Genomic DNA, 13,802 nt, shown 5'->3' with positions numbered 1-13,802 from the left:
ACCGGGTGACATCATCATCCGGCCAGACTTAGGAGCCGTTTTTTCAAAAGCCGCCATTACCTGCTGGAGGGCTTTGAAAGATTAATTTAATCTACTCTGGAGAGCATATCTTGTACGTCGCTGCTATACTGGTATATGAACATAGTGAGGTACTGTGGTCAGTTTTATATTGAAACATCCAGTCTGACATTTTATATACCATCATCATTTGGCCACATTCACCTGTGATTTTGTTTGAAACATCTAACTGTTGTTTGAGACATCACCTTTGAATATTGCGTGCACATTTTACCGCTTGTTGCATAGTTGTTATTAACATTTAGATGGTAACTGGAGTATTTGCTTTATAATTGTTGTATTTTATCATTTCCTGGGAAGTAGCGCAGATAGTTTCTTTTGTGTGTTCCTTCCTAAAGGTTGTTTCTAATAGAAATATCAATCAGGAAATTGTTGTTCCCTCTCTATGTCCTAATCCTCCTTCTTCGAAAGAACGTTTGGTACACAATTTGGATGTTTTACGTGCTCTTAAATTCTTCTAACAGACTACTAAGGATTTTCGCCAGTCCTTTGCCCTCTTTATTTGTTTCTCTGGGAAACGTAAAGTTCAGAAAGCTACTGCTACTACTCTTTCTTTTTGGTTACAAAGTATAATTCGTTTGGCTTATGAGACTGCTGGACAGAAGCCTCTTGAGAGAATTACAGCTCATTCCACAAGAGCTGTTTCCTCTTCTTGGGCTTTCAAAAATGAAGCTTCTGTGGAACAAATTTGCAAGGCTGCAACTTGGTCTTCTCTACATACTTTTTCCAAATTTGATATTTTTGCCTCGGCTGAGGCTTCTTTTGGGAGAAAGGTTCTTCAGGTGATGGTGCCTTCTGTTTAGGACTGCCTGTCTTGTCCTTCCCTATTTATCTGTATCCTCTAGCTTGGGTATTAGTTCCCAACAGTAATTACTCAAGCCGTGGACTTACCATATCTTAGGGTAAAAAAACTAATTTATGCTTACCTGATAAATTTCTTTCTTTCCGGATATGGTGAGGCCACGGCCCCACCCTTTATTTTAAGACAGTTGTTCTTTTGACTGTAACCTCAGGCACCTCTACACCTTTAGTTACTCCTTTTTCTCCATTTCCCTTCGGTCGAATGACTGGGGGTTGTGGGTAAGGGAGTGATACTTAACAGTTTAACTGTGGTGCTCTTTGCCTCCTCCTGCTGGCCAGGAGTGATATTCCCAACAGTAATTACTCAAGCCGTGAACTCGCCATATCCGGAAATAATTAAACTTATCAGGTAAGCATAAATTTAGTTTTTTAAGTTGCTAACACTCCTGCCTAAAACTTCTGCACAGTAGTAGTGTATTTGTTATTACTAAATGAGTACTGTTTCATATCCCTTAAAGGATTCACTATTTATTCTCTGACATTTTGGGTGCTTTTTCCCCCGGGAATTTCTAAAACTGAAGTTAGCTCTTCTAAAGCTGAAATATTACATGATTAAGGACATTTTCTCTGTTAATATTTTTTGTTTTATGAGGATAGATTTTTTCAAGCATTCTGGGTAAAGATAATTGCTTTAACACATCCCTTGGGACCCAGTTAATGGAAGGCTGTTTGTGCTGTTAAACAGCTGGAATACAGGATCTTTTGAATTTTAGGGTCATTATTCTGTATTTCCACCAGAACAGGGTTGAAGTGCTTATTCAGTCCTTTCATTATTCTTAAAAAGAAATTTAGGTTTAGGTTAACATTTTTGTGACTTTTTCCTATTTCTGGATGTTTATAATTCACTCAGTTATTCATGCTGTAAAACCAGGTAAAGCTCTTCATATTTTCATAAAATGTCAGGTTCCTTAACTTTGCTGTATAATGCTTACATTTCCACATTTCCTGTTGTTTTTTTTATGGTCAAGGTCCATACTACTCTTTCATCTCAGTGATCCCCTTATCTGTACAACATTGCCAGAGAGGTGGTTGCATGTAACGCTTTCTTTGTGATTCAGCACTTCAAACCTATGATTGGCAAAGTTTTTTGCTCCTGGATGTTATCCTGGATACAGATTTATTGAGTATTTTCAGGCAAAGTATTCTCCAGGACTATTCAAGCATTGAATATTTCAATATCATTCATCTTCCTTGTTCAGATGATTACTAGATTGTGATTGGTTTATTAATTGCAAGACCTAATATGCAGTTTAGCTCATTGGAATCATTGGAAGTCCATAGATATGTTACATGATGACATATCTGTAGGGTTGTGATTATACTGTACTTTTTTGAAATCACAACTCCATATAAATGTTGCAGCAAATCCACCTATTGCACCATGTGATGTTGAACCTCAACTATCGGCTAGTACAGATCATGCACATCAGATGAATACATTTTCTACAGGCCTTCTGGACTATTATCACCAGAGACTACCATGTGCTCAGTTAGGGTAAGGTTTGAAATGTAATCTCTGAGCTCAGATGAGACAAGATAATCAGGAATTCTCTTTTCAGATTAAATATTCTGGAATGCCAATTGCAAATTTAGAGGGTGTTTACATTGAAGGCAGTTTATTATACTTCATATGGGCAGTGATAAGTCTCAAGGCAGTTACAGACATTCACATCAGAAGAACTTGTAAATAGATTTTCTAATACAAAGAAAATCCAGGTATATTGTTTTTTCCCATGTAGTTTAATGGAAATTTCCTAAAAGTAGAAGAGGTTAAATAAATCTTATGGTATTAGGAGAAACCTGCTAAATAGCCATTTATTGTGCTGAATGGGAGGTTGATGATTATACAGAAGTTACACTAAAGAGCAGCTTAATTTTTCTGAATCTCCAAAAAAAGGCATACAACCTTAGACTCACTAACATTTTTTGTTGATTCTAAATAAGTGTGGAGTGTTTTTTGGTATATTTATTTGATTAGTCTTAACTATATACTTCTGTGCACTCTTAATCATTACTTTAGTGTAAATTGGTTGGTGCAGCTACTTTAATATTTTAATGTTTATATATATATATATAAACAAATAGTGAATAGAAGGCACTCTCTATATTCTATATCAATCCTTTAATACTTATTAAAGAATTGATATGGAATACGGAGAGTGCCTTCTATACACTATTTGGTTATAACTTTTTTTGGAATGCACCCCGGGGGATGTTATGGTACAGTGAGTGCTGGATTTAATAGGAGACGTGTGGGTGGGTGCATATATATATATATATATATATATATATATATATATATATATATATATATATACATACATACATACACACACTTACCGGCCCTTTTATTAGGTACACCTGTTCAATTGCTTGGTAACACAAATAGCTAATCAGCCAATCACATGGCAGCAACTCAATGCATTTAGGCATCTAGAAGTGGTGAACACGACTTGCTGAAGTTCAAACTAAGCATCAGAATGGGGAAGAAATAGGATTTAAGTGACTTTGAATGTGGCATGGTTGTTGGTGCCAGACGGGTTGGTCTGAGTATTTAAAAAACTACTGATCTACTGTTATATTCACGCACAACCATCTCTAGGGTTTACAGAGAATGGTCCGAAAAAGAGAAAATATCCAGTGAGCGGCAGTTGTGTGGACGACAATGCCTTGTTAATGTCAGAGGTCAGAAGATAATGGGCAGACTGGTTCGAGATGATAGAAAGGCAACAGTAACGCAAATGACCACTCGTTACAACCAAGGTATGCAGAATACCATCTCTGAACGCACAACATGTCGAACTTGAAGCAGATGGGCTACAGAAGCAGAAGACCACACTGCGTGCCATTCCTGTCTGCTAAGAACAGGAAACTGAGGCTACAATTCACCCAGGCTCACCAACATTAGACAATAGAAGATTGGAAAAACATTGCCTGGTATGATCTATTTCAGCTGCGACATTCAGATGGTAGGGTCAGAATTTGGAGTAAACAACATGAAAGCATGGATCCATGCTGCCTTTTATCAACAGTTAAGGCTAATGGTGGTGGTGTAATGGTGTGGGGGATATTTTCTTGGCACACTTTGGGCGCCTTAGTACCAATTAAGCATCGTTTAAATGCCACGGCCTACCTGAGTATTGTTGCTGACCATGTGCATCCCTTTATGACTTTAGTGTACCCATCTTCTGATGTCTACTTCCAGTAGGATAATGCACCGTCACAAAGTTTGAATTATCTCAAACTGGTTTCTTGAATATGACAATGAGTTCACTGTACTCCAATGGCCTCCACAGTCACCAGAATTCAATCCAATAGAGCACCTTTCGCATCATGGATGTGCAGCCAAAAATCTGCAGCAACTGTATGATGCTATCATGTCAATATGGACCAAAATCTCTGAGGAATGTTTCCAACACCTTGTTGAATCTATGCCACGAAGAATTAAGGCAGTTCTGAAGGCAAACGGGGATACAATCTGGTACTAGCAATGTGTACCTAATAAAGTGACCGGTGAGTGTGTGTGTGTATATATATATATATATATATATATATATATATATACATATATACACTGTGTGTACAGTATGTATGTGTATGTATGTATATATATATATATATATATATGTGTATATATATATATATATATATATATATATATATAACAATCTTGTTAATTTGTGGCATATAAGTTATTTACAGACGATATTCTATGAATATTTTTTTTAACATATAATTCACTTTTTTCAGTTGCTCTGTTGGAGACCTTCAAGCTAAAGTTGATGGTTTAGAGAAGACCAATTTAAAGTTAAATGAAGAGGTAAGTCTGCTTAAATTGTATGTTTTTTTCTCCAACATAGGTGTGTCCGGTCCACGGCGTCATCCTTACTTGTGGATATTCTCTTCCCCAACAGGAAATGGCAAAGAGCCCAGCAAAGCTGGTCACATGATCCCTCCTAGGCTCCGCCTTCCCCAGTCATTCTCTTTGCCGTTGTACAGGCAACATCTCCACGGAGATGGCTTAGAGTTTTTTAGTGTTTAACTGTAGTTTTTATTATTCAATCAAGAGTTTGTTATTTTAAAATAGTGCTGGTATGTACTATTTACTCTGAAACAGAAAAGAGATGAAGATTTCTGTTTGTAAGAGGAAAATTATTTTAGCAACCGTTACTAAAATCGATGGCTGTTTCCACACAGGACTGTTGAGAGGAATTAACTTCAGTTGGGGGAACAGTGAGCAGACTTTTGCTGCTTGAGGTATGACACATTCTAACAAGACGATGTAATGCTGGAAGCTGTCATTTTCCCTATGGGATCCGGTAAGCCATTTTTATTACAGACAGAAAAAAAGGGCTTCACAAGGGCTTTTAAGACTGTAGACATTTCTGGGCTAAATCGATTTATATATAAACATATTTTATACTCCATAGCCTTGAGGAATTATTTTAATCTTGGGAATTTTGTAAAATAACCGGCAGGCACTGTATTGGACACCTTATTCTCTAGGGGCTTTCCCTAATCATAGGCAGAGTCTCATTTTCGCGCCTGTATTGCGCACTTGTTTTTGAGAAGCATGACATGCAGATGCATGTGTGAGGAGCTCTGATACATAGAAAAGACTTTCTGAAGGCGTCATTTGGTATCGTATTCCCCTTTGGGCTTGGTTGGGTTTCAGCAAAGCAGATACCAGGGACTGTAAAGGGGTTAAATATAAAAACGGCTCCGGTTCCGTTATTTTAAGGGTTAAAGCTTCCAAATTTGGCGTGCAATACTTTTAAGGCTTTAAGACACTGTGGTGAAATTTTGGTGAATTTTGAACAATTCCTTCATACTTTTTCGCAATTGCAGTAATAAAGTGTGTTCAGTTTAAAATTTAAAGTGACAGTAACGGTTTTATTTTAAAACGTTTTTTGTACTTTGTTATCAAGTTTATGCCTGTTTAACATGTCTGAACTACCAGATACACTGTGTTCTGAATGTGGGGAAGCCAAGGTTCCTTCTCATTTAAATAGATGTGATTTATGTGACACAAAATTTAGAGAAAATGATGCCCAAGATGATTCCTCAAGTGAGGGGAGTAAGCATGGTACTGCATCATCCCCTCCTTCGTCTACACCAGTCTTGCCCACACAGGAGGCCCCTAGTACATCTAGCGCGCCAATACTCCTTACTATGCAACAATTAACGGCTGTAATGGATAATTCTATCAAAAACATTTTAGCCAAAATGCCCACTTATCAGCGAAAGCGCGACTGCTCTGTTTTAGAAAATTCTGAAGAGCATGAGGACGCTGATGATATTGGTTCTGAAGGGCCCCTACACCAGTCTGAGGGGGCCAGGGAGGTTTTGTCTGAGGGAGAAATTTCAGATTCAGGGAAAATTTCTCAACAAGCTGAACCTGATGTGATTACATTTAAATTTAAGTTGGAACATCTCCGCGCTCTGCTTAAGGAGGTGTTATCCACTCTGGATGATTGTGAGAATTTGGTCATTCCAGAGAAACTATGTAAAATGGACAAGTTCCTAGAGGTCCCGGGGCCCCCCGAAGCTTTTCCTATACCCAAGCGGTTGGCGGACATTGTAAATAAAGAATGGGAAAGGCCCGGTATACCTTTCGTCCCTCCCCCCATATTTAAAAAATTGTTTCCTATGGTCGACCCCAGAAAGGACTTATGGCAGACAGTCCCCAAGGTCGAGGGGGCGGTTTCTACTCTAAACAAACGCACCACTATACCCATAGAAGATAGTTGTGCTTTCAAAGATCCTATGGATAAAAAATTAGAAGGTTTGCTTAAAAAGATGTTTGTTCAGCAAGGTTACCTTCTACAACCAATTTCATGCATTGTTCCTGTCACTACAGCCGCGTGTTTCTGGTTCGATGAGCTAGAAAAGGCGATCAATAATAATTCTTCTTCTTATGAGGAGATTATGGACAGAATTCGTGCTCTCAAATTGGCTAATTCTTTCACCCTAGACGCCACTTTGCAATTGGCTAGGTTAGCGGCGAAAAATTCTGGGTTTGCTATTGTGGCGCGCAGAGCGCTTTGGTTAAAATCTTGGTCAGCGGATGCGTCTTCCAAGAACAAATTGCTTAACATTCCTTTCAAGGGGAAAACGCTGTTTGGACCTGACTTGAAAGAGATTATCTCTGATATCACTGGGGGCAAGGGCCACGCCCTTCCTCAGGATAGGTCTTTCAAGGCCAAAAATAAACCTAATTTTCGTCCCTTTCGCAGAAACGGACCAGCCCCAAGTGCTACGTCCTCTAAGCAGGAGGGTAATACTTCTCAAGCCAAGCCAGCCTGGAGACCAATGCAAGGCTGGAACAAAGGAAAGCAGGCCAAGAAACCTGCCACTGCTACCAAGACAGCATGAGATGTTGGCCCCCGATCCGGGACCGGATCTGGTGGGGGGCAGACTCTCTCTCTTCGCTCAGGCTTGGGCAAGAGATGTTCTGGATCCTTGGGCGCTAGAAATAGTCTCCCAAGGTTATCTTCTGGAATTCAAGGGGCTTCCCCCAAGGGGGAGGTTCCACAGGTCTCAATTGTCTTCAGACCACATAAAAAAACAGGCATTCTTGCATTGTGTAGAAGACCTGTTAAAAATGGGAGTGATTCATCCTGTTCCATTAGAAGAACAAGGGATGGGGTTCTACTCCAATCTGTTCGTAGTTCCCAAAAAAGAGGGAACGTTCAGACCAATCTTAGATCTCAAGATCCTAAACAAGTTTCTCAAGGTTCCATCGTTCAAAATGGAAACCATTCGAACAATTCTTCCTTCCATCCAGGAAGGTCAATTCATGACCACGGTGGATTTAAAGGATGCGTATCTACATATTCCTATCCACAAGGAACATCATCGGTTCCTAAGGTTCGCATTCCTGGACAAGCATTACCAGTTTGTGGCACTTCCGTTCGGATTAGCCACTGCTCCAAGGATTTTCACAAAGGTACTAGGGTCCCTTCTTGCGGTGCTAAGACCAAGGGGCATTGCAGTAGTACCTTACTTGGACGACATTCTGATTCAAGCGTCGTCCCTTCCTCAAGCAAAGGCTCACACGGACATTGTCCTGGCCTTTCTCAGATCTCACGGATGGAAAGTGAACGTAGAAAAGAGTTCTCTATCTCTGTCAACAAGGGTTCCCTTCTTGGGAACAATAATAGACTCCTTAGAAATGAGGATTTTTCTGACAGAGGCCAGAAAAACAAAACTTCTAAACTCTTGTCAAATACTTCATTCTGTTCCTCTTCCTTCCATAGCGCAGTGCATGGAAGTAATAGGTTTGATGGTAGCGGCAATGGACATAGTTCCTTTTGCGCGCATTCATCTAAGACCATTACAACTGTGCATGCTCAGTCAGTGGAATGGGGACTATACAGACTTGTCTCCGACGATACAAGTAAATCAGAGGACCAGAGATTCACTCCGTTGGTGGCTGTCCCTGGACAACCTGTCACAGGGGATGAGCTTCCGCAGACCAGAGTGGGTCATTGTCACGACCGACGCCAGTCTGGTGGGCTGGGGCGCGGTCTGGGGACCCCTGAAAGCTCAGGGTCTTTGGTCTCGGGAAGAATCTCTTCTACCGATAAATATTCTGGAACTGAGAGCGATATTCAATGCTCTCAAGGCTTGGCCTCAGCTAGCAAAGGCCAAGTTCATACGGTTTCAATCAGACAACATGACAACTGTTGCGTACATCAACCATCAGGGGGGAACAAGGAGTTCCCTGGCGATGGAAGAGGTGACCAAAATCATTCAATGGGCGGAGACTCACTCCTGCCACTTGTCTGCAATCCACATCCCAGGAGTGGAAAATTGGGAAGCGGATTTTCTGAGTCGTCAGACATTTCATCCGGGGGAGTGGGAACTCCATCCGGAAATCTTTGCCCAAATTACTCAACTGTGGGGCATTCCAGACATGGATCTGATGGCCTCTCGTCAGAACTTCAAGGTTCCTTGCTACGGGTCCAGATCCAGGGATCCCAAGGCGACTCTAGTAGATGCACTAGTAGCACCTTGGACCTTCAAACTAGCTTATGTATTCCCGCCGTTTCCTCTCATCCCCAGGCTGGTAGCCAGGATCAATCAGGAGAGGGCATCGGTGATCTTGATAGCTCCTGCGTGGCCACGCAGGACTTGGTATGCAGACCTGGTGAATATGTCATCGGCTCCACCATGGAAGCTACCTTTGAGACGAGACCTTCTTGTTCAAGGTCCGTTCGAACATCCGAATCTGGTCTCACTCCAACTGACTGCTTGGAGATTGAACGCTTGATCTTATCAAAGCGAGGATTCTCAGATTCTGTCATTGATACTCTTGTTCAGGCCAGAAAGCCTGTAACTAGAAAAATTTACCACAAAATATGGAAAAAATATATCTGTTGGTGTGAATCTAAAGGATTCCCTTGGGACAAGGTAAAAATTCCTAAGATTCTATCCTTTCTTCAAGAAGGTTTGGAGAAAGAATTATCTGCAAGTTCCTTGAAGGGACAGATTTCTGCCTTGTCCGTGTTACTTCACAAAAAGCTGGCAGCTGTGCCAGATGTTCAAGCCTTTGTTCAGGCTCTGGTTAGAATCAAGCCTGTTTACAAACCTTTGACTCCTCCTTGGAGTCTCAATTTAGTTCTTTCAGTTCTTCAGGGGGTTCCGTTTGAACCCTTACATTCCGTGGATATTAAGTTATTATCTTGGAAAGTTTTGTTTTTGGTTGCAATTTCTTCTGCTAGAAGAGTTTCAGAATTATCTGCTCTGCAGTGTTCTCCTCCTTATCTGGTGTTCCATGCAGATAAGGTGGTTTTACGTACTAAACCTGGTTTTCTTCCGAAAGTGGTTTCTAACAAAAACATTAACCAGGAGATAGTCGTGCCTTCTTTGTGTCCGAATCCAGTTTCAAAGAAGGAACGTTTGTTGCACAATTTGGATGTTGTTCGTGCTCTAAAATTCTATTTAGATGCTACAAAGGATTTTAGACAAACATCTTCCTTGTTTGTTGTTTATTCTGGTAAAAGGAGAGGTCAAAAAGCAACTTCTACCTCTCTCTCTTTTTGGATTAAAAGCATCATCAGATTGGCTTACGAGACTGCCGGACGGCAGCCTCCTGACAGAATCACAGCTCATTCCACTAGGGCTGTGGCTTCCACATGGGCCTTCAAGAACGAGGCTTCTGTTGATCAGATATGTAAGGCAGCGACTTGGTCTTCACTGCACAGTTTTACTAAATTTTACAAGTTTGATACTTTTGCTTCTTCTGAGGCTATTTTTGGGAGAAAGGTTTTGCAAGCCGTGGTGCCTTCCATCTAGGTGACCTGATTTGCTCCCTCCCTTCATCCGTGTCCTAAAGCTTTGGTATTGGTTCCCACAAGTAAGGATGACGCCGTGGACCGGACACACCTATGTTGGAGAAAACAGAATTTATGTTTACCTGATAAATTACTTTCTCCAACGGTGTGTCCGGTCCACGGCCCGCCCTGGTTTTTTAATCAGGTCTGATAATTTATTTTCTTTAACTACAGTCACCACGGTATCATATGGTTTCTCCTATGCAAATATTCCTCCTTTACGTCGGTCGAATGACTGGGGAAGGCGGAGCCTAGGAGGGATCATGTGACCAGCTTTGCTGGGCTCTTTGCCATTTCCTGTTGGGGAAGAGAATATCCACAAGTAAGGATGACGCCGTGGACCGGACACACCGTTGGAGAAAGTAATTTATCAGGTAAACATAAATTCTGTTTTTTTTTAACTGTTTGATCTGCTCATAGGATGCAAATATACTGTATGTATGTGTGTATGTATGTATATATATATATATATATATATATATATATGAATTTCCCTTATGATTTGTTTCCATTACTTACAAATAATTTTATCATAAACTTTTAAAATTTGTCATTACAAAAATGATGTACTGACACATGATATCTTGGTTTGGTTTATGCAATCAGCTACATGGCTAAGATAAAAAAAAAAGGCGGTATAATGATAAACACTTTTTTGCATGCTCTAGTATCAACATATATATTGTGGTAAGGTGGCCGAGCTTTCGGCTTTAGTAAGAGGGAACAGTTCATTTGATTAAAGGGACTTTAAACACTTGTCATTAGGTTGTTTTTTTTTTTTTATTCATAATGTTTCTTTTGTTTTTTTAAATGCAATTCGCTATTTATTTTTATTATAGGTTTACTTTTTTTTCTCTATTTTTACATTTACTTCACTTTCTGACCGCTCCGTGCAGACATGGCAGAAAGTTATGTAGACAAACCCGGAAGTCTCTGCTTTGCTGTGAGCGCGCACGTATGTAGACAGCACACTGAGCACAGCATAACTAAAACTACTGCTGCTGTAAAGTTTGCAGCGATTATCTTAGTTTTTTTCCCTAAATAGTATCTTTTGAACTGGCCTCATCTGTAAGCTAATAATTTATTATCATTTTTAAAAACAAAATGTATTTACTCTATTTTTTAATCATACTTGTTGTAGTGCGAGTGAAAGAGGGACCGCCCAACACACTGCTCAGGGAGACAGCTGCTGTCTCATAAATATACTCTTATCTTTTACCCCTCTGTTTTTTCTATCCAAGCTTCCGGAGTCCCGCTCAGTTTATTGCACATCTTATGCAGCTCACGCTCTCTATGCACCTCAGGTTATGTGACATTATAAATTGATGTACATAGAACAGAACACTGTGGCTGACCTCTACATACTCGTAAAACAAAACAAATAAAGCATTCCCTTTCCCTACACTATCTTTTAGGGTCTTTGGAATGCCTGCTAAATAGACAAACCACTGATGCTGTCACATAACCTGAGGTGCATAGAGAGCGTGAGCTGCATAAGATGTGCAATAAACTGAGCGGGACTCCGGAAGCTTGGATAGAAAAAACAGAGGGGTAAAAGATAAGAGTATATTTATGAGACAGCAGCTGTCTCCCTGAGCAGTGTGTTGGGCGGTCCCTCTTTCACTCGCACTACAACAAGTATGATTAAAAAATAGAGTAAATTTTGTTTTTAAAAATGATAATGAATTATTAGCTTACAGATGAGGCCAGTTCAAAAGATACTATTTAGGGAAAAAAACTAAGATAATCGCTGCAAACTTTACAGCAGCAGTAGTTTTAGTTATGCTGTGCTCAGTGTGCTGTCTACATACGTGCGCGCTCACAGCAAAGCAGAGACTTCCGGGTTTGTCTACATAACTTTCTGCCATGTCTGCACGGAGCGGTCAGAAAGTGAAGTAAATGTAAAAAAAGAAAAAAAAAAGTAAACATATAATAAAAATTAATAGCGAATTGCATTTAAAAAAACAAAAAACATTACGAATAAAAAAAACAAAACAACCTAATGACAAGTGTTTAAAGTCCCTTTACTTTGTATGTGCATGCAAGTGAAGAAGGGAGTGCGCATTTAATATCGCATAGAATGTGCGTTACAACATGTCGGCCAGCACCGCATTCAGTAGGCGGTGGTTTAGGGGTATTATTGAAAAAAAAAAAAAATGTGCAGATGCTAAATAAATAAATAAAGAAATAATATATAAAACAAAGCAAAATAGATTAAAATAAATTATAATTACATTAAAACAGATGGTGTTTAGGGTCCCTTTAAGGAACAAACTATTTATTTGTTTCACAACAGGTTTCATAAAAACAAAACAAACACCTACTCCTAACTCAGGAGGCTAACTAAAGTTTAAAGGATTCCTAACTATAGTACTGGGGCATCTAAACTGTCCCCAGTAAACAACCGCTTTATAGGAAAAACAATAGTTTAGAGTACCTGCTTTTTCTCCCTCTGTGTCTCTGTGCTTACAGGCAGTCTGTCAGGGGATTTCCTCCTCACAGGAGGAAGAGAGAGAAAGCTTTGCTCTCAGAGCAGCCTTTTGCTAGCTAGCTAATTGCACCAGCTGAGAGCACCTGAAATGTAACTGTTTTCATTCTGGATAAACAGAGAGCTCCATTCTCCTGCTAACATATATATGATCTCTGACCCTGTCACAATATATATATATATATATATGCACTGTTGTAGTATGCTGTCTCGAGTTTTTTAAAATAGCTGTAAAACATCCCATATTTTTATACCCTCCTCTTCCTGTCATTTCCATTTGTGTTTCTGTCTATTTTGGGGTAATGTATTGTAGACTGCAGCTCCTCTGCAATCAGTAGATAATACATATAAGTGTATACTTCTGAACTTATTAAAAAAGTGCATTTCTTTCACATGAAATACCATAAATCTATATCTGCTCAAAGCAAGTGTTTTTCTTCTGTTATGTGTGATCAGTCCACGGGTCATCATTACTTCTGGGATATAACTCCTCCCCAACAGGAAATGCAAGAGGATTCACCCAGCAGAGCTGATATAGCTCCTCCCCTCTACGTCAGTCCCAGTCATTCTCTTGCACCCAACGACTAGATAGGATGTGTGAGAGGACTATGGTGATTATACTTAGTTTTTATGACTTCAATCAAAAGTTTGTTATTTTACAATAGCACCGGAGCGTGTTATTACTTCTCTGGCAGAGTTTGAAGAAGAATCTACCAGAGTTTTTTACTATGATTTTAACCGGAGTAGTTAAGATCATATTGCTGTTCTCGGCCATCTGAGGGAGGTAAAAGCTTCAGATCAGGGGACAGCGGGCAGATGAATCTGCATTGAGGTATGTAGCAGTTTTTATTTTCTGAATGGAATTGATGAGAAAATCCTGCTATACCGTTATAATGACATGTATGTATACACTTCAGTATTCTGGGGATGGTATTTCACCGGAACTACTCTGTTAAAGGTCACTAATCCTTTTAATAAATATTATCATGTTAAACGTTTTTGCTGGAATGTAGAATCGTTTACATTGCTGAGGTACT

General features: G+C 39.8%; 1 protein-coding gene across 1 annotated transcript in view; it reads left to right on the top strand.

The window, feature by feature from the left end:
- The window catches only part of RUFY1 (RUN and FYVE domain containing 1), a gene marked incomplete in the record, with an annotated part of 403,552 nt that overhangs the window by 236,758 nt on the left and 152,992 nt on the right, over positions 1–13,802 (top strand). Inside the window, 1 exon segment of the mRNA XM_053717225.1 lies at positions 4,690–4,759. Within this exon segment, the coding sequence (XP_053573200.1) occupies positions 4,690–4,759 (70 nt within the window).

The sequence above is a fragment of the Bombina bombina genome, chromosome 6, assembly GCF_027579735.1.
Source record: "Bombina bombina isolate aBomBom1 chromosome 6, aBomBom1.pri, whole genome shotgun sequence".
Lineage (NCBI taxonomy): Eukaryota > Metazoa > Chordata > Amphibia > Anura > Bombinatoridae > Bombina > Bombina bombina.
The sequence above is the reverse complement of the archived record's forward strand: the minus strand, read 5'-3'. Positions and strand labels throughout refer to the sequence as shown.